Source organism: Limanda limanda, chromosome 2 (assembly GCF_963576545.1).
Source record: "Limanda limanda chromosome 2, fLimLim1.1, whole genome shotgun sequence".
Lineage (NCBI taxonomy): Eukaryota > Metazoa > Chordata > Actinopteri > Pleuronectiformes > Pleuronectidae > Limanda > Limanda limanda.
The window spans coordinates 3,015,507-3,039,738 of record NC_083637.1 but is presented as its reverse complement, the minus strand read 5'-3'; the positions used below and the strand labels follow the sequence as shown (position 1 = coordinate 3,039,738).

General features: G+C 44.0%; 1 protein-coding gene across 1 annotated transcript; it reads right to left on the bottom strand.

Moving 5' to 3' along the window:
* Positions 1 to 332: 332 nt before the first annotated feature.
* On the bottom strand, positions 333 to 23,910 carry LOC133021188 (complement C3-like). The gene is made up of 44 exons (XM_061087947.1): positions 23,796 to 23,910; positions 23,686 to 23,703; positions 23,520 to 23,555; positions 23,177 to 23,215; positions 22,739 to 22,928; positions 22,030 to 22,195; positions 21,672 to 21,742; positions 21,127 to 21,218; positions 20,900 to 20,982; positions 20,639 to 20,726; positions 19,820 to 19,922; positions 18,876 to 18,990; positions 16,873 to 16,985; positions 16,630 to 16,779; positions 16,223 to 16,438; positions 15,925 to 16,125; positions 15,480 to 15,635; positions 14,831 to 14,960; positions 14,384 to 14,452; positions 13,965 to 14,246; positions 13,363 to 13,609; positions 12,421 to 12,506; positions 12,152 to 12,291; positions 11,139 to 11,348; positions 10,984 to 11,044; positions 10,387 to 10,470; positions 10,086 to 10,289; positions 9,881 to 9,956; positions 9,627 to 9,789; positions 8,206 to 8,319; positions 7,912 to 8,062; positions 7,496 to 7,659; positions 6,588 to 6,743; positions 6,440 to 6,499; positions 5,977 to 6,067; positions 5,575 to 5,626; positions 5,206 to 5,293; positions 4,467 to 4,556; positions 3,832 to 3,937; positions 3,584 to 3,673; positions 3,394 to 3,477; positions 2,606 to 2,686; positions 1,636 to 1,783; positions 333 to 694 (listed from the first exon to the last, which is right to left on the bottom strand). The coding sequence occupies exons 1-44, from the start codon at positions 23,873 to 23,875 to the stop codon at positions 550 to 552; spliced, it is 5,289 nt and encodes a 1,762-aa protein (XP_060943930.1). The 5' UTR covers positions 23,876 to 23,910; the 3' UTR covers positions 333 to 549.
* Between the last annotated feature and the right edge of the window lie 322 nt (positions 23,911 to 24,232).

The window sequence follows — 24,232 nt, the reverse complement described above, 5'->3', positions numbered from 1 at the left end:
ACGGTCGACATACTGTAAACTTGTAATTAACTTTTTTCTATTCATCTTGTTAAACATTGAATACATCACAAGAAAAGAATCCTCACACTTTAACCTGTACCCTGTGATGAAAGGATACAACTACAGCTTCAAGGAGTCACAACAAAACAGATCAAATTAATATATATAACTTCATTGTTGGACTATTTATATATTTTAATATCTGTAAAATTCAAACTCAAGTAACGTATTTTCTTATTTTCTTCTCAGAACCAGAAGCAAGAATCTGCAGCTGCTTCGTACAGCACAACCAAACAAAACCTGCCCGGTGAAAAGAGAATCTCTGCCTAGTATTCAAAGTGATTTGTTTATTACAGCTGAAAACTACACATAAAATACATATGTTTTATTTAAAGAAAATGCAGAATTAACACAAACACATTTTAAACACTAATTTTAAATAGTGTTTAAACTTTTATAGTGTTTTTTACTTTTCAAATTAAAATCAAAGTAACATTCTGAAAAGACGTTTGTATGAAGGACATGTTCTCGATCTGAAATGAGACACAGCTACAGCCTGCAGCCGTTGACAGACAGTTCCTGTGCAGCATCGTGGAGAGCTTTGCATTTAGCCCCCAGACTCGGACTGATGGAGCACTCTGCAGACGAGGGCCAGCGCTCCACCCACGTGTCCTTCCCCAACATGTAGATGTATCTGTAACACACAGCAAAGACAGACGGGTTCGGTCAAAAACTCTCTGGAGGAGAGAAATTACATAAAATATATTAAACCTAAATAAATAAGTCAAGAATAAACTAGAATTTGTAAATAAATACAGCTTACAATGGAAATAGCTTTTTCTGTTTTCCTGTATTTCTATACTAATGAATTCTATATTTATTCATTCATTTGTTACTTCATTTGTTTACGTGTTTCTCCATTTATTAATTTTTTAATTTCTACTGTAATTGATTGATTAGGTAGCTTATGGATTTCTAAATGTGTTCATGTAGTAATTCATGTTTTTATTCATTCCTTCATTCAAACACGTGTACATGTATTTATTTATTCATGTATTCCTATTTATTTATCTATTTCTGTATTTCTTCATGTCAATTAGGTAAGAGGGTTTAACTCTAAAGCCTGATTTATTAAAGGTGTGATCATCAGATCTACTTCTGTCTTGAGTTGGATAATAACTACATTATTAATATAGTTAAACTATAACCTCTCTGAAAGTGTCAATCAAAACTGAAAACGTATCTTCACCTCCAACAGGGATGTTTTGTTTTACTTTACATTTGATTGTATGTTTGTTTGTCAGCAGGATCATTAAAAAACCACAGATTTTCTCTTAACGCGGTGGAATGGATGAGAAAATAAACAAGAAAAAGAAAATGCTTCAAATTTAGCAACATTGTGAGATGGGACATTTTTATGTAATTTGGAGCAGGGGATTGTTGGGCCTTGAGAATGGTTTGTGCTCTGCTCACCTTTAAAAATGTTTAGAATGTAAAATCTCTATCTGAGCTGTGCTGGATCCCATTCAATTTCACAGACGTTTATAATAAATAAACGTTTTTATTTATTATAGTATAGTATACTATTATATACTGTTTTTATTTTTCAGTTTCCTCCCTCCTTGCTCTCGTCACCTGTTTGTGTCGCTGTCAATGTTCCACTGGTCTTCTTTGGGGCCAATGATGAGGTACTGGGAGCCCGATGTCAGGCTGAGTCCGTCTCTGCATCCTCCGTGAGACATGAACATCCTCTTCTGACCGACCTTCACCCCGGCCTCCACACCTGGACGGCAGAAAACAACACACATGAAACCATTTGACACTGAATTATGTTTCATAAATACCAGGGTAGTCAAAGTAACACCTTTCTTTTGATTAATTATCCCAAACTAAAGGGGAGGAATGTGTGGGTGTGTATTGGACTGTTTGGGGGTTAGAGTTCCAGTGTGTAGCATTCAGTGACATCTAGTGGTGAAGTGTCATGTTACAGCTGACCCCTCACCTCATCCTGCCCTTCCAAACATGAAAGAAAACCTGTGGTAACCTTCAGTTTTCATGAAAACTCAAAAGGTGTTTAGTTTGTCGTTTGGGCTGCTACAAGAAACATGGCAGCCTCAATAGAGAGGAACCCCCCCCCCCCCCCCTCTTATGTAAACATAAAGTATTTCAATATAAAGGCCCATTCTACGGTAAACCAAACAATAGGTCACTTTAACCTATATCTTACACACTGGACCCAACTTGGTTTTAGGGTCTTAACAAGTCATTAACTACAAACATGTGTGTGTGTGTGGGTGATCTCGTACAGCTATCTTTGTGAGGACCAGTTTAAGGTACAACATACGGAGTGAGGACATTTTGGGAAAGTGAGGACGTTTTGACCGTTCTCACTTTGTGACCCCCTTTTAATGGACTGTTAGGGGGTTGAGACTTGGTCTTAGGGTTTGTGTTGGGCATTTAGTTCGGAGGGTTAGGGTAAGGGCCTGTGGAATGCATTATGCCAATCAGTGTCCTCACTAAGCTAGCTCTAGAAATGTGTATGTGTGTGTGTGTGTGTGTGTGTGTGTGTGTGTTTGTGTTTGTGTGTGCGTGTGAGTGCACTGACCCAGCTTGATCACTTGTGTGATCTCCATCTCGTATTTGTCGTAGTAACTCTGGCTGACACTCAGCACCTTCACCTGGAAAACTGAACGGGGAGAAATGTTAATACAAAACTCACTAATGTTCATGGTCCAGAGAGGATGAACCCTCATCCCTGACTTTTGCATTACAGCCGGTATGAGGACAGTTGTTGCAACATATATACGAGAAATATGAAATGTACACACACTGTACTGTATTAACGGACAAGTCACTGTTTCCATATCTTATTGCTTAAAATCCTACTAATAAAATATAAATTAATACTTTTTGACTATTTGACTTTGACTATACAAAGACAAAGACAAAGAAAGATAAACAACATGACTAAGCATCTCGTTAGCCCCCTGGTGGCTAGCTGCAGTATAGGTCATAATCCATCCACCATGTTAGCGGGTTTGACATGGACCAAACTAAAAAGTTTTATTTATTCCAATAGGAATGAGCCAGACAGAGCATCTTTTTTAAACACTGGTAGTCAAAGCATACGTCAAATAATTTTTTTTTAAAGCTACAGCTCCCAAAAGTAAAGCATCGTGATGGCCCCCTGGTGGTGTGGGTGCAGTATCGGGCATTGACCCAGCCTTCATGTCAGTGTATGGGACAAAAAAAACTAGACTTTTCTCAAAGATGGTTTCAAACTGATGTATGTTCAAATGTTAGGGTTAAAGAATGCTTTGATGCGTATGTGTGTGTGTTTGTGTGTGTGTGTGTGTGTGTGTGTGTTTGTGTGTATGTGTGTGTGTGTCATACCATGGTGTAAACTCTTGCAGGCAAAGGTCTCTCTGTCGCCGATGGAGAAATCTTCGCTGTCGACTTTGGGGACGCAGCAGTCACCTGGAGTGTGTAAGCAAACACAAAGTTAACCGACAGTGAGAATAACCCACACCATGCACACACAGACACACACTCAGCCTGAACACACACACGGACACACACTCACCCTGTGTGCAGCGGCAGACGTTGTCTCTGCAGATCTGAGTGAGCTCCTCCTTGTCCTCACTGGGAGTGTAGGTGCGACTGCAGCGATGATCTGAGACACAGAAACCACAAGATATCAAAATTTTTTAAGTTGAAATATTTATTTTGTTTGTTTGTTACACTCTGAATTATTTGCCTGAACTTAACAACACATCACAAAGTTACAGGGGAGGTGTGAGAGGGATATGTGATGTGACGATGTTCTCCCACCTGGGCTGTAATACTCATAGACAGTAACTGAGGACGGCTGGAGGAGGCCGACTTTAAAGCTCTGCTGGAGCCTGAAGATCAGGATCTCTGGCTCTTTGTGGGACACCTGAGGAGACGAGGACAGTTTATTTAGAGACTTCACATTATAAAACAAGCCTCAACCTCCAAGGCAATGAACCAGAAAAACCGGTTCCAGGTTTTATTCAGCAAATCCAGACCTTTACGTAAACCTGCTTCGCGGAAAAATAAAATAAAAGGAGACATAAAAATGCTATATTCACAACTTACAGAGGAGATTTTTTTATTGAAGAACAACTTAAACACTTCCTCAAACAAGACCTCTGCTAACTGTCCTCTTCACCCTTTGGGCTCCTTTTGGGCTCAATCATTATTTCCTCATTTTATTCACACGGAAAATGTAAAAAAATTCCTGTTTTACAATGTCAAAGGAAGTGAAAAGATTTAAACAGAATTGAATGGATTATACCCTTCTACCAAGTTTCAGGAAAATCTGTTCACTTATTTAAATGTAATCTTGGTAATTAATTCATTAACACACAAACAAATGCACGGGCGGGATGAAAACACAACCTCTTTGTAGGAGGTAAACACGATCTTCAGAATCTCATAGTTACCTTGAAGAGGTGGATGATCAGGGAGCCTCTGTTGCTGAGGTTATCAACAATCTGGAAATTATTGATGTAACGGTCCACTGAGTTCAACAACTGGACACACACACACACACACACACACACACACACACCCACACACACACATACAATTAGCAGTTCATCATCATGATGTAGTAAACTTTTATAAACTTCTCTCTGGTCGACATGAGTTTAACACCTTTTTACTCAAACAGTATTAAAAACTGTCAGCATTCTTTACTGATGCAGGAAGAGGCATGAATTCATGTCTCAGAATTCTTAATATTATGCTGTTTAGTTTGTTGAACAACTTACACTAGAGCTGATTTATCACCGGATATGAGTCTTTCACTGAAGCTCCCATGAAATCACATAGCAAAATGGTTATATAATAAAGTTTAAACGAGAAAAACTGAAAAATATCAAACCTCACTTATATAATTAGGCCATTATGGTTTGATGATGACATCTTAGGAATTATTTCAAATTTTTCTGTTTTTAATATGTTATTGGCAATTTTTATTTCCTAATGTCAATATCGGCCCGAAAATCCCGATCCATCAGGCTCAAATTTTATAAAGTAAAAATATCAGATTATATAACATTTACAACTGTTGTTTTTTCCCCAAAATATCAAATGAACAACATTGACAGTAAGTCTATGAAACCATGAAAGTCTAATGGCGTGAACTCAGATACATTTCTATGATGTTAAATGAGTTACCATCTCCAGGTCTGAGTTTTCTGGGGTGAAGCCGGTGGGCAGACTGACGTCCAGGACGACCATCCTCACGTCTGCAGGTCCCAGCGCTCTGTGGGAGAGATGGAGGGAACACAACTGACGAGGGACGACAACAAACGCACAACAGTCAACAACTCTACTACGCCCTCTGATGGATCCGAATGGGAGCAACATGATCAACGTGAGTCCACCTGCGATTAAATAATTACATCAAATGCTTGAACAATTGAGTTCAGTTCAGTTAACAAAAATAAGCCGTATATTATAATACCCAGCAACTTTTAAGTGGTTTTTCAAATTGAGTTTGAAAAATCACCTGAAAACAATAATAATATAGTGAAAATAGCTCACCTCACTTTGATGGTGATCTGGTAGGACTTCTCTACATCCGCTGGAGGCTTCTCTGTTACACAAACAAAGGACGGGACTTAAATGTTATAATCGTATATTTAATTCGAAGTCATTAATAATGAATAATATTTATAAATCCATTGAAGATATTATGTGTATGATGTTATATCTTAAAAATGCATTTTAAAATGCACCTGTAGTTTATTTTATTTAAACAAATATTTTAAAATTTTCAAACTTTTTTATTGTGAAAAGTGCTTCTTAAATATACCTCACTTTATTTTGTGTCCATTTTAAATGTAATACGTTATAATGATGATTGAAAAATGCAATTCAGTGTCTCTTGGCACTAAACGTGACCTCAGCTAGAAAACGGAAAGTTCGGCGTCTTGAGAACTTTACCGCTGGATTCTTCGATGGTGACGTTGAGCTCAAAGTGTTCGCAGGGTCTTTTCTCATCCACCTCGTGCACTTGGTTGTAATAGGTCACGACCTTGGAGACAAACGCATTTAAATGAGTCAACACAGGCAGAAATTAAAATCAAATCATTACTCTTAAATAAAAGCTTGGACTTGGCCTGGACTTTGTGCAACAGGAAGTTAGAACAACAACAAATGAGCTAAGAGGCTATTTCAAGAGGGGCGCATATGGAACTTTATTAGAGAAATGACACAAAGCTGTGTGGAATAAAAGGCGTGACACCGTGGAAACACAACATAGCAGACTTTTGTGGTAACATGCTATTCTAGCTGTCAATGCAATAACAAAGAGAAGTACAAAGGAAATAAATCTCCTCCTGTAGGAAGTGCTGCAGCCTTTCAAGTGAAGCCTCCGATGTGTGAGTCCTGCGTTATAGAGTCATACCTCCAGGATCCCCTGTCCATTCCCTCGAGCTTCCACCTCAAGGTCAAGGTTCGCCGGCAGCTGCACGACAGAAGCACCAGAGCAGAAATAAGTAACGGGGATGAACAGCTGAACGTTTCGCGATTTCACTTTCTCTCTGATGCCTCACCCTGGAGGAGCGAGCGGCGTAGGACGTGATGGGGTTGAAATGGTAACGCACTTCCCTGCGACCGGCGATCCTGATGTCCACGTTCAGACTGAGGTCACCGGGGGGGGGTGTGTTGATCTGGTACTCAGACAGCGCCTGGAGCACCACCATGGTGGACTGGGGGAGGACAGGAGGAGGAAAACAATCAAACCTGTCGTCTAATGTTCACCGATGAAATGAGGCCGTGACGCGGTGGGACAGCGGTTAGCATTGACGTGTCACAGCAAGAAGGTTCAGGGTTCAAACCTGCCAGCCAGAGTTTCCATGTTGGTGGGTTTTCTCCACAACACTGACTTATTAAATGAGAAACATCGGAGGGGAAATCGATACGCTGCATGGGCGCTGGATATTCTCCTATCAGGCAATAACATGAGGAGGACCAAAGGATTCATCTAAATAAGATGTGTAATTTGTTACTGGTTAAAGTGCATGCATCATGATGTAATTCCTACCAAATGATCATGAATTAATATATAAACTTACTATATAAACTTTAGGCTGTTTTTAAAGTCCTATTAGATGAAGAGATACCTCGAGAAATACTTTACTGAACCATGCGTGATGTAATTTTCTGAATTCTGTACTACGTCACTTATAACACTACGTCATATGATAGGAATTCATTTTAAAGTATTTCTGAAGATATACGATATTGACCATTGACCTTTGGTGCATGAGCTCCAAAAGTTATGCGTCTAGAGATAAACTCCAGAGTCGTATTAACGACAAGTTTGGTAAAATTCCGTCAATGTGTTGTTGAGTTATGGCTTCATGTGAATTGTCCGGCAGCTCATCAGATATGAGGAGATATGAAGCGGGTGATTAAATGGAAAAAAAATAAAACACCAAACGCCCCCTGCTGGTGGTACCTGAGTGGAGCCGAAGCCGCCGCCTCTTCTTCTCTGGCTGTTCAGCCATTTGAACGCTACCGACGCTTGCTCCATGTTTCCCAGCTTCACCAGAGCCAGCAGGGCGTAGCCGGTCGCCTCCAGGGTGAACAAGGCGTTGTGTCTGTCAGGCCAGTGACTGCCACCTGGAGGAGAGAGAGAGCAGGGCACGTGAGAGGAGTAACTTTCGTTGTGTTTGTCTGTTTGCAGGATTACGCAATAACTACTCGACAAATTACGACAAGACACGGTGGAAGGATACAGTCGCGGTCGGGGGGAAAAGCCAGGATTACTTACAAAAAATCTTATTACATTCCACAAAGAAAAGAAAATGTTTTTCAAGAGACGATGAGTAACTTGAGGTCTGTGCAGGTATGAAGCAGGTGAGTGATGTTGACCTGGAGCTGCGGCTCTGAGTAACCACGTCAGGTCGAAGCGATCCTTCTCCACCAGAGCCAGCGCGTAGGAGGCGATGGCCACCGTGTACGGTCTCCTCCCCGGGCGGAGCAGAGATTTCCTCAGGTAGGCGGCCGTTTTATCAATGATCATCTGCGAGGAGAGAGATGTTTTAATACAGCCACCGATTCTACAACCACTAATCTTAACAATAAAGTAAAAAGGGGATTTTACAGGGACGGAGAAGTAAAGATGAAATGTGACGCTGCAGTTGTTTTGTTCTTAGTTCACCTTACCTCCAAATTGACATCTGCACCCGTGCAGCGGATCCCCGCCTGCTTGGCCTCAGCGAGCGCGATGAGGACGAAGGCTGTCAGGGTCGTTTCAGGGTCATCGCCCCGGAGACCGCCCTGGGAAAAAAGGCTTTCAACTCAAAGCTCAAATATCCACATTAAACCACTTTTTACATCTGACCTGGAAGTTGTGTTTTCACCTCTGTCCTATTGTTGTGTGTTGGTTTGTTTGTTTAATGCAAATACTAACAAACGGTTTTCCACTAAACTCACTCACTACGTTTACATGATGGCATAAACCCGATTTCGGCTGAAGCCCGGTTTCTCTATCCATGGGGGGTTAACTGCTCTATCTCAGGGTACATGGCACTGAGAAATCCGACTCTTGTCCGAAAGCATTTCATACCCCGCTACGATAGGTGGCGCTGTTTTTATTACAGCTAGTGGTGACTACCAACAAAAAACAACAACAGCCTTCAACTCAGCGTGCGAGAAAGATGACGAACGGAGAGCAAGGTGAAGCTACGTCCCTCTACATGATGTTGTGCATGTTTACTCTAGGAGTACTGCGAGTGCGAACGGCGCATTTGATTAGAATGGTTTGTTTGTTTGTGCCGGCCGGCACCGGGCAGCGACATTTTATCTAACTGTCGACTTTCGGGACACGGCCAGGGAGGGAGGGGGGGGCAGGATCTCAAGCATGCGCAAAGACGTCATCTCCAGTTGTTGTCTAGCTTCCAGAGTTACATGAGCGCGTTGTCCGATATACAGCCAAATCCGATCTACTTATCTGGGGGTGGTTATCCGACTTCAGTCGGACACAAGAAATCTAGATTTGTGGAGTTACATGACATGGATCTTCGATTGAAACCCGACAACGCCAGAAATCGGGTTTCAATCAGACACATGTAACCGCAGTGAGTGGAATGATGGGACATGAGCTCAAAGAGAAGCCGTGGGATTTTGGTGTGGATTCTGACATTGTGAGATTTGTGTCTTTTTGATTCTTTCACAGTTTTCCAACAGAACAATTGGTGTTGCAAGGGACTGATGTTCACGAGTGTGTGCGGATTTAAAAATCAGGACCTAGTAGATTTAAATAAAGTTTCCTAATGGGACTATTGGCAGAGGTATAACTTCTCTTGAATGCCATTCTAGTATTTCATTTTGTTTGTTTGTTACCAAAGATTTATGATAAACTTGATTCAGTTTCAACAGGCCCATACAGTGGGTGACTGGTTGTTAAAGAAAAGAACCGTGGAAAAGCTTATTTCAGGTACCAGCACAATGACATCGTATGTTTTTGTGTGTGTGTGTGTGTGTGTGTGTGTGTGTGTGTGTGTGTGTGTGTGTGTGTGTGTGTGTGTGTGTGTGTGTGTGTGTGTGTGTGTGTGTGTGTGTGTGTGTGTGTGTGTGTGTCTCACAGTCATGGTAGTGGAGTAAACAGGGTTGTCCTCTACAAATTTCCCCGGAACTAAGCGGTGTTTGTTCTTCACCAGGTAGGTCAGAGGGTCGCACACCTGCTGCTCGCTGACGCCGATGATGGAGTGAGCCATGGAGAACACCTTCACCACGTAGGCGGTGATCCTGACACGCAGATGAGCAAATGTTTAGTCACTGGCCAACACAGTACGGATATGTGTGCTCTCAGACAACAGGCAGAGGGTTTCACAAGTACCATGTGCTGGCACCTTCTCGTCTGTAGGGGGGGTAAGAGCCGTCCGGCTTCCTGTACGCCATCTGGTTCTCATAGCCTGAGAAAATACGAGTGAAGGTCAAATGTCGGGGATCATATACGAATTTAAAGAGGGGATGTGAAGGTTTGAAATGTTTCCATCCCTCTCTCTTGCATGTCTTCAGTCCATCCATCCCGCCTCTCTCACCTCTCCTGATGTATCGGATGGCCTCAGCCTTGCGCTGCACCCCCACGCTCTCCCAGTCGTTGGTTCGATCCAGGTAAAGAGTGGCGATGAGCGGCAGAGTGATTCTGGCCAAGTTCTGCTCCACGCAGCCGCCGGGCATCTGGATCAGAGACGCCAGGGAGTCCTCGCTGATGGAGTTATCGATGCTGTCTGCCAACACGTTGCCTGGAGAGGAGAAGTGGGGGGGGGGGGGGGGGGGGGTCAGGAATCGTCTCACTCCCCGAGGTGTGTGATCCGCATCTCTGCTCTGACTGTGACTGACCTCTGACATTGATGAACGTCTCTGGGACAGAGTTTGGCACGACTGACTGCAGCTCGATCCTCCGGACACGAACTGTCTGTGTTCCTGTAGAGGACGGACGCCGAGACAAACGTCTCAACACTGCTTCAAACAAACCTGAAGACTAGAGGTCGTGTCTCTGACAGCCGGGCAAGCTGCAGGAAATATGCCTCCAGGGTTTGAACATTATGATGTCACAGTTATGTTGACCTTTGATCTTTTACAACCAAAGTTGAATCAGTTCTTCTTTGACTCCATTGCACCAAATTTAAAGAAATTCCCTCTCTGCACATCTGAGAGATCGGGTTCACAAGAGTGGGACAGAGGGACGGACAAACTGAGAAAACAATTCTGGAAGCTGTCTCCAGAAATCTATCATCCATCCGTCCGACCGATCGACCACGGTGTTGTGGTCTCCTGGACACAAGCCATCATAAAATTTAAGGGGTCTTCGCTGAGGACTAATGTATTCAGCCGTTCTCAGGGTTCCCCCTCTCAGCTCGGGGGGCCCAGGCCTGCTTTGCCAGCCCTTCTTCGACGGCACCGATTCACATGCAGTTGACCAGGAAATCTACTTACCTCCTTCAGCCGACGGATTCAACACTGAACTCTGCACTTCAGTCTTCTGCACTCCCTCCAGCTGAGTGCAATAGCAAAAAGCACATCAAGTTAACACATGAGACATTTTCCCTGTTTGTGCTGCGATGTCATTTTCATGCCCAAGTGTGACTCACCACCACTCGTAGAAACTTCTGGATGCGGTCTCCTCCCGTCATGTCTCTGCCGACCACCATCACCTCCAGAGGAAGTTTCCCCACCACCAGCGGCACGATGGTGTAAGGCACCGCCTTGGAAGTGCCGGCCGGCAGCGTCAGTTCCTGTGTGTGTCTGTCCTTGAAGGCGATGCTGCACATGTCCTCCGTCTTCATCAGCACCACCCTGACCTGAGCGGGAAAACCAGTCACCGCACGTTCAGCAGGGTTACACTCTTCCTCTCGTTTAAGTGAAACTAATTGAGCTGTAATCGAGTAGAAACCCTGCAAACACACTGACATATGTCAACAGCTCGAGCACAGATTGTCAAAAGGTTTGGTTCAGAGACCAAAGACACACAGACCAAACTAAACAGTCAAAGTGAATGTCAAATAATCCATCCATCCATTGTTTTCCTCTTGTCCAGGCTCGGGTCACAGAGGGTAACCCTGATGTCCCTGATGTCCCTGATGTGATCCCGAGGCGTTCCTAGGCCAGATGGGATTTGTAGTCCCTCAAGTGAGTTCTGGGTTTACCTCGGCATGCCCGGTAAACCTCCAGTGGAATGTGACTAGGAAGCGTTGGGACTAGATGCCAGGACAAATGAAGCTGATACCACGTATCTAACCCTAACCCTCACCCTGATCAGACTAGTCCACGTGATGTCATGGGTGCAAGATGGCAGTGTTGGAACATAGGACTGAGTTGTAGCTTCATATCTGGAAGTTGAGACTGATGGTCGTTACTCTAGCTTGCCGGGTCATTTGATGCATCCATGATATCCATGGTGCTCAAATCCTCATCATTGTTCCTCCTAACACAATCAAGAGTTGGACATTTGCAGTTTTTTTTTTAAATGTCCCTCAACAGCAGTTAGTTGGGCATAAAATGTGATGCTCCCATTCATGTTCCCCTGAGGATGAATTCTAAGAAGTTGACATTTTACTTTGGTTTATGTCTAAAATACGGTGCAGCTCTGTGGTGACGCTCTTACATGCAGGTCGTCGTCGCCGTAGTTGTGGATCACGGCTTTGATCTCCACCTGTTCGTTCCTCGCCACGGAATACGGCAGCTTCAGGTCCACAAAGAAACGCTTCCACGCTCTGATGTTGTAAGGCTCGGCCACACAGAAACCTACACACAGTTCCCAAAGGTGTGTGATTAGACATCTTGATTCACTCCTCCTCCTCCTCCTCCTCCTCCTCCTCCTCCTCCTCCTCCTCCTCCTCCTCCTCCTCCTCCTCCTCATCATCGCCCTCCTACCTGTCTGAGGCGATGCACTAACAGCCAGGACTCCCCACTGGGTGATGCTGTCTGGTAAAGCTTTCTCCACAATCGTAGTCGCCAAGCTGTTGATCAGATTAATGTCTGTGTTATAAAGGTCCAAGAGAAAAAGTTAATTATTGATAGATGCCACATAAAACAGGTTGACTGATACACGTAGCATCACGGCGTAAACGAGGACGTCACGCACACACACACACACATACACACACACACACAAACACACACACACAAACGTGCACACACACACACACACACGTGCAAAGAACAGAGCAACAGGAATCACACAGACGGGAAAACGAGTCAGCTCTGTTGATTCTGTTATCACTGACAAACACAACGTGAGTCACTGGTCCACATGATGAAATGATGAACTCATTTCCTCCCTCAGGTGAAGTTCACCACATGTCTGGTTGGATTTGGTATTGTTCCGTGTAAATATCCAGATGCTAATAAATAAAACAGAATTGAAGGGAATGAAAACCTCCAGTGCAACGTAACAGAATCTATATAACCTGACCTCTAAATTCAAACTTCAAACAGGGCTTGAAGTCTAATCTCCAGAGGAACAAGTGATGAAGTGTGAAGTGAAGATGACTGAAATAAACTGAGTGAGATCAAACTTGACTTTTTAGGTCTGAAGGAGGAAAAAAAAAGATTCGACAAAGTCATAATCTCTTATTTCATTTCCTCTTTTTTCTCGTCAAAGATAATTGATCATGTAACACTAAATTTGCATTTTGTTTGAAATTCAATTTGATTGCTTACATTCTATTTAAGCTGATTTTCATATTGCATTAGCTCTTGTCCCATCCGGACTGATACTGGCTGATAGAAGTCAGACCCAAAGAGCGACGTGGTTCCACGTGATGAGTTTTTATTCAACTTGGTGTGACCCCCCCCCTCTCATCCCTCACTCACCCGTCTGTGTCTGCTTTGCTCGGCAGGTTCACGTCCGTCCAAAGCCACGACTCGTAGAACTTGGAACGCAGATACACCTGAGTCTCATCAAGGTAGTCCCATTCTTCCTCTTCCTCCTCCTCTTCCTCCTCCTCCTGCAACAGCGCCACCTGGCTATTCCCTGTATTTTCTTCCATCATTCTGTTGACACTTGTGCGGGCCACGTGCACTAATGGTTGTTGTGCGGATGCAGATACTCTTAAATAAACTGAATAAAGAAGAAATTATTTAAACCGAAATTGGCTTCAAAAACACTTGCAGCACTTTAAGGGACTCATCCATCTTTGGAGTCCTACAACTCAAGTTAGGTCCCTCCCATCCACCGGGGGCCACCAACACCTGCTAACATCTACTGGTAGTTGGTAACCTGTGCAGAAGACCTTCAAACCTACAAGGGATATTCAACATCTCGTCGTATATTCTAAACACATCCACGTATAATAGCAAACCTAATGATATTCACCTCATCCTCCCATTGAACTAATATGAAGAACATGGTGAGCGTCACAGCTCCACATTTCAAAGCATTTTGAGGAGAGATAGGGTTTAGGTGCAGAACCTACCACGTCGCCTTGTATCCAAATGCGCTGTAGGAAAGCGAAAGAGAAGTTCGGTGGGTGATGGGGTGGTGGGTGGTGGCGTGGTGGTGGTGGGTGGTGGGGTGGTGGGAACCTCAGTGTCAAACAGCTGGTCCCTGTACGTGGCACAGCAGTGTCTGAAGGCCCGGATGCACTCCCAGCCCTCGGTGATGTAGAGGGAGCGGCGGGTGCAGGAGTAAGGCATGGGGATCTCCCTGAGGCCGTCCTTACAGCAACGATGCTGCAGCTTCTCCTTGTAGTGACTCTCTGAAGACAGGGGGTTAGGGGGGGGGGGTCGATATCAGTTAATCTGTTATGAATAGTTTATTATCAACTATTAATGGCATCACTGTAAAAGAGGAGAAATCCATCCCACAAACGCTCTGTGAGGAGAGAACACTCACCCAGCTGAGCTTTACGCTGCAGCAGTTCAGCAGAGCGCCTCCTCCTGGTACTGCCCGGACACTGCAAGGCTGAGGAGAGGAGAGGAAGAAGAGGAGAGGAAGAGGAGAGAAGAGGAGGAGAGGAAGAGGAGAGAAGAGGAGGAAGAAGAGGATATGAGGAGGAGAGGAAGATGAGAGGTGAGTAGAAGAGACGAGAGGAAGAGGAGAGGAGAAGAGATAAAAGGATGAGTATGGGGAGATGAGAGGAGGAGGAAGAGGAGAGGAAGAGGACATCTATCGTATATTCCATCCGTTCATGAACCCATTCACGTGTTTAAATGACTTAACTAATCAATAAAAACCATCAGCATCGCCCAGTGACTAAGTCGTCCAGCATCATGTATGTTTGAATGTATACAAATAAATTCAAAGTAGGCAGAGTTTCCCGATCAGAAAGGGGGCGGGTACCTTTTCTTGCTGAGGTTTTAAATCCGGCACTGGAGGAGAAGAGAAGTCCGGCATCGCTGAACACCCCCATGGCGTTTTGGCCCCCCCCGCGGGTGCAGCCAAAGTCTCCGTTCTCCACCGTGTTCCACATCTGAGGTGAGACATAGCGACGCATGAGCTTTTTTTTTACAGGTTTGTGTCGATGATTATTGACGCAGAACAACAAACGACTTGATGACCTCTTTACAATTATTTCACTTGTAAAATGACGATAACTGTGCATGTTTGAAACCTTAAAAGTAATTTGGACAGATAAGATGATGATTTCACATCTGCTCTGCAACAAAGAATTTATGTTTCTAGATGTATACCTCCACCAACCAGCACGTTTTCAAAATGACCTTCATCACTGAAATCTAACCAGTTCTTCTTTGAGTCCAAGAGATAACTGTTCCCTGAAGGCACACTTGAGATAACAGAAAACTGGATTTGTGAGGCCACTGTTACCTTGACCTTTGAACTTTAAACACCAAAATCCAATTAGTTTCGCCTTGAGGTCACAGTGAATTTGGCCTTTGACCTTCAATCCCCAAAGTCTAATCAGGTCACCTTTGACTCAGATTAAACATTTGTGCCAAATTTAAAGAAATTACCCTCTGGCATTATTTACCTTCCTCTGTGTGAGCCTGTCCTTGTTGAGCAGGTAAACAGCGTTGTCCACAACCACCAGGCTGACCTTTGCCCCGGGGTCGCCTCTGATCTGAAAACTAAATCTCTTCCCAGGGGCATAGTCTCGATGAACGCCGTCCACTGGCCCGACATTCAACTGTGAGACAGCAGGGATAAACAAACACGTTGACACACAAAGGACATTACTGCATAGAAAGAAGAAAAACTACACAACACTGATCGTATGATGGTTTTGATTTGATGCTTCATACGGTTGTTTTCCAGATCAGTGTCGGCCACACACACAAATAGTAAAATATGGAGTTAATCATAATTTAAAACCAAAGACATTATTCTACATTTAATTATCGTCAACAAATCCCGACCAAGAACCAACAGCATGATATTCAGTCTGAAAACCATCTGACACTGAGCTGGAGACTCACCCCTCCAGCACAGGAATCTACCACATCCACCCAGATGGAGTCGGACACCACCTCTTCACCCCCCGCCCAGGGGATGCTGTAGAAAGCCACAAAACGGAACGAGGGCATCATCTCCGGTCGGACCACCACGGCAACGGCAGTCAACAGCTGACCGGTCACATCCACGCGACCAGCGCTTATGATTTTGCCTTTGCTGAGCACCTGAGAGGAAAGAAAGTCGCGTTTTATACCAATTCCAACTTATTACATTTTCCCTCCTCTTACTTTCTCTGTTTGTCTTGCACGTGCACTGTCTCACCAGGTAGGTGATGTGTTTGATGGCGTCCCGGTGTGTCAGCTCATCAGCACTGATGCTCAGCTTCACGGACAGAGTGTCTCCGACAGACGCCGTGTTGGTCCCCATGGAGATGTACAGGTAGTTTGCTCGGTGGCGGTTGAAGCTCCGGTACGGTTTAACAACGACGCTGCTCTTGGCCTGTTGGTCGGGTCTCAAACCGGCTTGTGTGGTCTCAGCCTGAGAATCAAACACAGGTCAAGAGTCGGTGATAGGTTCCACTTCATAAACCCAGAGAGAGACACAAAGACAATAAGACGAGGATGGTTTCAGGATTTTGAAACCAACTTGACACATTTAGGCAAAACAAGAACAGGAGCAGTTCTGCGTTTAAATCTAGACGCTGTGTGAGAAAAAGCAGTAATACTGACAGTAATGATTTGCGGGTGCCGGTGGATGGTGCCGTGCATGTTGACGGTGGCTCTGGCGGCTCCGGAGGTGACGACCAGCGGAGCGTCCAGCAAGTTCACCTTCACCTGAACATTGTGGGCCGGGGAACCATCGTGGTGGCTCACCTGGATCTGGACAGGTGCGAGAAAAATGTCTCTCTGTGATTTCATTCACTTACAGTCACTGATCCGAAGATCCAGCAAAACACAGACGACTGTTCTTACTGTGAAGTCAAAGGGAAGGCCGGGCTTGAAGTACTTTGCTATGTTGAAGGATATGACATACGGAGACTCCACAATTTTTATCCCACCCTTTTCGGCCTCAACCAGGTCGCTGCCTGTTCAGGAGAAAAAAACAATGTCACAGAAGAAAATAACTGAGAACAGGATTATACAGTAGGTGGCTATTTGAGTGCAAGCGGGGGGTTGTGACAATATTTGAACGTGAAATTACCCGGTCCTGCTGTAAAAATGAATGGCCGCGCTCTTGAATAGAAGGAAAAACCCCCCAACTCAAAGGTTCCTTCAAATATTTTGACTCTTTCAAAAACATGTCACTCTATAAAATAAACGTAAAAGTATATTTTCCCTGTTCCAGGAGGGGGACAGCACCGTTGTGGTAATTCTGTCGGGTAACAATACAGATTGTGATGCAGGGCGTCATCGTTTGTCCCCGTTGATTAAATAAGAAGAGTTTCACGTCCCCTCAAGAATAAGGATTCTTTCCAATGCCGGTTATCTAAAGCTGAGAATGTTCAGGAGTTTTGCTTTCGAAGGTCTAAAATAACTCTGTGAAGTTTAGGGATTTTTTTTGGCCCACATTGACTAAGAGTTGTGACACTAGGGAGTTTATTCAGGGGGTTAAAGGGCATGTTGAGACACATCTGACCACAAACTGAATTTCAAAAAGGGGAGCTGCACAGATTAGCCATCGATCTGTGGCCTGTTTACAACATTTTGGAGAGTTTGGTCTTCCTGTGCTGTGCAAACAAAGCAAACTGAACAGAATGTGTCAACAACAGCACTGCAGAGTCCACATGTACAGGTTTCCTTTGAAATGCTGAGATAGCTTCCTCGGTCCTCACCAGCTGATTATATCAATTAAAAGACGGCGCTTCCGATAAAAATATCACTTGAACTTTGTTGTTCTGGTGTTTGTACCTGTCTCGGTGTTCGGAACTGTCTCGGTGTTTCGCACCTGTTTCGGTGTGTCGTACTTGTCCTGGTGTGTCCTACCTGTCTCGGTGTGTCGTACCTATCTCGGTGTTCGTACCTGTCTCGGTGTTCGTACCTGTCTCGGTGTTTTCGTACCTGTCTCGGTGTTCGTACCTGTCTCTGTGTTTTCAAACCTGTCTCGGTGTTTGTGCCTGTCTCGGTGTTTCGTGCCTGTCTCGGTGTTCGTACCTGTCCCGGTGTTCGTACCTGTCCCGGTGTGTCCTACCTGTCTCGGTGTGTCGTACCTGTCTCAGTGTGTCCTACCTGTCTTGGTGTTTGTACCTGTCTCGGTGTTGTACCTGTCTCGGTGTGTCCTACCTGTCTCGGTGTTCGTGCCTGTCTCGGTGTTCCGTGCCTGTCTCGGTGTTCGTACCTGTCTCGGTGTTTCGTGCCTGTCTCGGTGTTTTCGCACCTGTCTCGATGTTGTACCTGTCTCGGTGTTCGTACCTGTCTCGGTGTTCGTACCTGTCTCTGTGTTCGTACCTGTCTCGGTGTGTCGTACCTGTCTCGGTGTTCGTACCTGTCTCGGTGTTCGTACCTGTCTCGGTGTTCGTACCTGTCTCGGTGTTCTAACCTGTCTCGGTGTTCGTACCTGTCTCGGTGTGTCGTACCTGTCTCGGTGTTTGTACCTGTCTCGGTGTGTCGTACCTGTCTCGATGTGTCGTACCTGTCTCGGTGTTTGTACCTGTCTCGGTGTGTCGCACCTGTCTCGGTGTTGTACCTGTCTCAGTGTGTCGTACCTGTCTCGGTGTTCGTACCTGTCTCGGTGTTCGTACCTGTCTCGGTGTTCGTACCTGTCTCGGTGTTCGTACCTGTCTCTGTGTTCGTACCTGTCTTGGTGTTCTAACCTGTCTCGGTGTTCGTACCTGTCTTGGTGTGTCGTACCTGTCTCGGTGTTCGTAACTGTCTCGGTGTGTCGTACCTGTCTCTGTGTTCGTACCTGTCTTGGTGTTCCTACCTGTCTCGGTGTGTCCTACCTGTCTTGGTGTTCGTACCTGTCTCGGTGTTCGTACCTGTCTTGGTGAGCACAGAGGCCTTGACGTACACGGAGTGTCCCACCAAGGATCTGATGTTGGGGTACGCTCTCTTGATCTCCTCCATGCTGAGCCTGACGACGCCTCCGTCCAGCTGCAGCGAGACAAGAACAACAAGAGTAATTTTACGAAACATTCTACAGACATGAAGACTGTTTTCTATTGAAGCTGGTTTAAAGAAAAATAAACCAATATTTAAAACCGACAAAAATACTTTACCTCGAGTTCCAGTTACTGATAAGCTTCATCCATCCTTACTGTTTGTTTTGTACAGTCACTGGTAACTTTGGTTTTGAAAGAGGAAGATGATGTCACACCTTGTTCAGCTCTATGAGACTAATTGTGATATGTGAACATGGGCTGTACAAATAACATGTTATATTGCTTGCTTAGATAAGTTTGGTTAATTACTTGATTGATGCTATAAAACTGGGGTAAAAGGTCATGATTGGCAGCTGACACTGTCTCGTGATTGGTCGAGCGTGTATATTTCGGTGAAATTACTTCATCAGCACAAGATGGCAGTGCCCATATCCAGGATATTACGTTTTTGTTCTATAAAAGTAAATGGTCTATATTCATATAGCATCTTATTGAGCATTCACACACATCAACACACACATTCATGCAGCGCTTTGATACACAATGTTGTTTCTATCACACATCTCAGACTGGACGAGCTCGGGATGGAACCGTAAACCTTCTGGTTAGTGGACGAGTCTCTCTACCCCCTTGGTGGAGACGCATTGTCCATCTTTATTTATAGTCTATGGCAGAAACTCAAGCTAATAAGGAAACACTTGACAGCCCGCAGAGGAAGTGCAGAACACTTGATACCAATGAATTCCTCCAGAAGATAAAGCCGATGAGAACCACTGAAAAAGCCGACTTCATAAATGTGGCAGCTGTAATCAGTGACTCACATCTGACACCTGCTTCACTGAAGGCAGCCGGGTCATCTCCGAGTTGATCTTCACTCCAAACACCACGTAGGCTGTTCCCACGACCGGTTCCCCATACAGGTACCTGAAAGTCCCAATAGCAACAACACTACAGTGATTAGATTCACTTCCTCAACCCCCGTCCGGCCGTGTGTTGGATTGTAAACAGTATTACTAAATAACTTTACATTTTTCCATGAACCTTGACTGAAGGATGTGGTTCAATTTTGGTGCAGATAATTTTTGCCTTATTCTACTTCCTTCTTGAGGAAAATCTTGAGGTCGTCAAACTTCCTTGTAAACCAGGTTGATGTGTGCATGTGTCTGTAGCTGTGGTTCCATTATGAGCTATTTAGCAACTTGAGCAAACTTCAGTTTCAGTTTTGGATCATAGAAAGACGGACGTGAAGCCAGATCATTTTGATCGCCACCTGGTGGTTGGCTGCAGAGCTGCCTCCTGTTGTTTGTCCTCATCACACTGATGTATGTTCAAGCGTTCATGTTTCTGATCAGTGGTTTTATTTTGTTATGTGACGATATAAAAATGGAGTGACACGTGATGCTGACAGCTGACTCGGTATTGGTCAACTCCACAGTCACAACTGACAAGAAACCAAAACGTCACCAGCACAAGATGGCAGCGGCTGTATCTGGGATATTAAGCTTCATCGGTTTGTACCGTGAGAGGAGGGAGAGAGTCACCAGGAGTGACAGTAGAAGTCTAATCGCTAGCAGATAACAGATGTAAAGTAAATTGCAGTAACAGTTGGGATCAGTGCTTAAGGAATGAGTGGTACCCACCTGGCCGAGACCTCTACCTCCAGCTCACTGTCGTCCAGGCTGAGGAAGGACTTCTTGGGCGTCAATGTGACGTTAAAGGCAGGAAGCACTGGAGAGCATCACGCCAAGAAAATGAAAACAGAACTTGATTATGAAGTTATGGGGCTGATCTGAAATGTGTCATTCAGAGGTGGAAAACAACGCGATGATGCCTATTTGTCAAGATAACGTCCAGCTGCACCTGACGTTCTTAGCAGAAGAGAACAGTTTGATTCCACCTACCGTATTTCTTCACTTCAAAATGGGAGCTGAACGTGTTCTGCTCCCAATGGTCGAACTTTGCAATCACCGTCCATCTTCCTTCACTGACAGACAGTGAAACCAGGTGTTAGCCTCTGCTTCACATCAACTCCACATTTCCCTTAAATCGTCTTGCTCTTGCTCTTTTATTACATTCACAGTTTTCCAAAACGCTGACATTTGTCATTTAAAAGTCTCAAAGAACGTACCTGACAAATTCAGAGAGAGTGAATGTGTCTGCCAAGACGCCCCCTTGGGCTCTCATCCTGAGAACCTGTTTCACCACAACACCGTCTGGATTCTGAAACACAGGAACAAATCAGTGGGAATCATGGTATTTTTTTATTGCTTTTATTCTGCCAGCACTTTGTGTAACATTTTTGTACGAGAAGTGCAAGTAAAGTCAGTCAGGCTTAATTTTTGATTATTGACTGAAGTGGTAACTGATTCATGGTGGTGGCTAACTCCTGGGTTGGATTATGTCTGAGAGGAGTAATAAATATATGCCACTAAGCAAAACTTTGAAAGGTAAAATTTAATTTTATTAATTTAAATACAGAAAGAACTAAAATGTCATGAAACCTAAATTTCCTTTTATGCACCACTTCATTTTCTAATCAATTACATTTTTAAGTTTCATCAAACAAATGAAAGATATTAAAACAGAGAAAAAAGGCACAAATTCTACAATTTTATGTTACAAAAAATGACCTGAGTGATTAATCATCTGTGAATCAATAATAAGATTATTTACCTTAAAATCCATAGTGATGGAACTGTTAAAGGCCTTAAAGGAAGGAGTCGACACAAAGGCTCTGAACTGAACTGGAGTGGAAAGCATGAACCCAAGACAGAATGAAAAACACATGTAAGTTTCAAAAAACCTTATTGGAAAAATAACCTTGATAAATATTCACATGTCCAAATATCTCAGATGCAGATGTGTTGGAAAGTTTTACTCAAGTTTTTAGAAAAAAGTTCCGACACAGACAATTACAAAGTTTCGGCCTCGTGACCTTCAGACAGAAACACTTACAAAATCAATAAGCTTAAAAATCAAAGGTCACATCCTTTGCAGAGCTTTGTGTTGCTCATGCATCTGCAGGTCTCACCGGTGTCTCCGGGGTTGTAGATGGGTTTGTCCGTCTGGATGAAGATGTATCCAGAGTGAAAGGACACCATCAGTAACCTCTCCTCCGAGTGGAGGCCGCCGAAGTTCACCAGCAGGTACACAAACTTGTTCTTTTTCTCATCGCGGTTCAAATGATCTGAAGGAAGCTGAAATGAAGCGGCAACAAAATGAGGATTCAACCGAATCAATACTTTATTTACCCTGTTTGACATCTTTATATATATTTGTAATTAACTGAGACATATTCTGCTCATATTCAGCTTGAATTTTGGTTTTCATGCTCTCATGTTCAGAAATCACTGCATTATTTAGACATGGCGTATTATGATGTCACGTGACATCACGCTGATGAGGAGCTCTGGACCGAGCTTCATCTTCTTGGTTTTGTGTTTCAGCTTTGATTTCAGGTTATACCAGTTTGGAAAATGTTATAAAAAAACAACAATAACACTAATAAAATACACAAATGGAACTAAAATGGCGCCTAATGGAGCGCATACCGTCACCAAGGCCCAACTGTCCCTTTAAATTCAATCAAGCTGCACCACATTGTGCAAACTCATTAATATTAGTCCTCTAAACATGTCTGATTTGGTTAGTGGCTCACACCACATCTTTATGGAAATCCATCCAGTGGTTTTAGTGTAATCCAACTTTCAAACAAACAAACCAGGGCCCTGGAGAGTCACCTGTATAGTCTTGAGAGCCTGGAAGCCGTTGTCCAGGTCGAGAGTGACAGAGTCCTGGAGAAGCGTGTCCGTCTTACTGAAGTCCTGGATGGAGATGGAGACGCTGACGGGACTGGACTGATCGTCGGCCTGCAGGTAGATGTTCTCCTGGCTGTCGGTCCTCAGCAGGTCTGGAGCCAGGAGGGTGAACCTGCAGAGGGGTGAGGCACTAACACTCATCCTTCATGAATATGAGAGAGAGAGAGAGCCAGAGAGAGAGCCAGAGAGAGAGAGCCAGAGAGAGAGAGCCAGAGAGCCAGAGAGAGAGAGCCAGAGAGCCAGAGAGCCAGAGAGAGAGAGCCAGAGAGAGCCAGAGAGAGAGAGAGAGAGGGAGAGAGAGCCAGAGAGAAAACCTGAACCCATCACTAATACAGTGTTATTGTGGATGAGGAACTGCACCTTGCTGTAGCTTGAACTGCATCTTGTAAATGTTTGTTCCTGCAAATAAACACATTTCAGTCAGTTCACAGTGATGCAAACTGAAGCAGAGATTCAAATAAGCAACAGCAGCGGCGCATCACTGTAACAAAGCATGAGACGTCTTGTGTGAAAATGAAAAGGACGTGAACTTAAACTCTGTTCTTTCTGTAATAATAAAATATTAAAATATTATTGCTGAGCTTGTAGCTCCATTACACTGTATAACAAAAAGAATAAAAAGATAGAATAGAAATATTCCACTGAATCAATAAATCAGAAAATAAATGTTTGTACTTTAAAGTTGAGGCAGAAAGTTACTTACTCAAGGTGTGGGAACAAACGGTCATGTAGTGTAATTCTGAGGAAGGATCAAGAAATAAGGATTTAAAACACTAAAGGTTGAGATTGTGGATATAATCTCTTTGTGCAAACACACACACACACACACACACACACACACGCGCGCACACACACACACACACACGTACCTGCGATGCCAGTGAGGTCTGTAAAAAAAACACAGCTTCATTAATGAAATTCATCGCGTTAAAGATATAAACTGTCCTGATCACTCGGAAGCAGTAGAACTTGTCATCACCTTCTCAAGTGGTCGATCTGTCCGCTGGATTTACAGAGAAGCAGGAGAAACAAAACGCCCTGAAGCGTCCACGGACCCATGTTGACTGAGTCTCTGTGGACTGTGGCCACCGGAGAGACGCTCAGCTACTAAAGTAGAGTCCCCCTCCCACACACACACACACACACAGGCACAGGGGGTCAAACGGTCAGTGGCAAAAAGTTGAATTTCACAGATAAATCAGTGCCGACACACTGAATATTGACTCATGGAGCTTTCTCTCTCTCTTATGTGAGTTTAAGCCACACTGTCAAAAACTAAAAATTACATTTGATTAAATTGCCCATTTTGAAAAGAACAGCCTCATGTGTAGATATGTGTAATTACTTCTAATATATCTTTATTCATATTTTTATTCTTATTACATTTTCCACTTAAGCTGCTACTTCCTTGTCGTG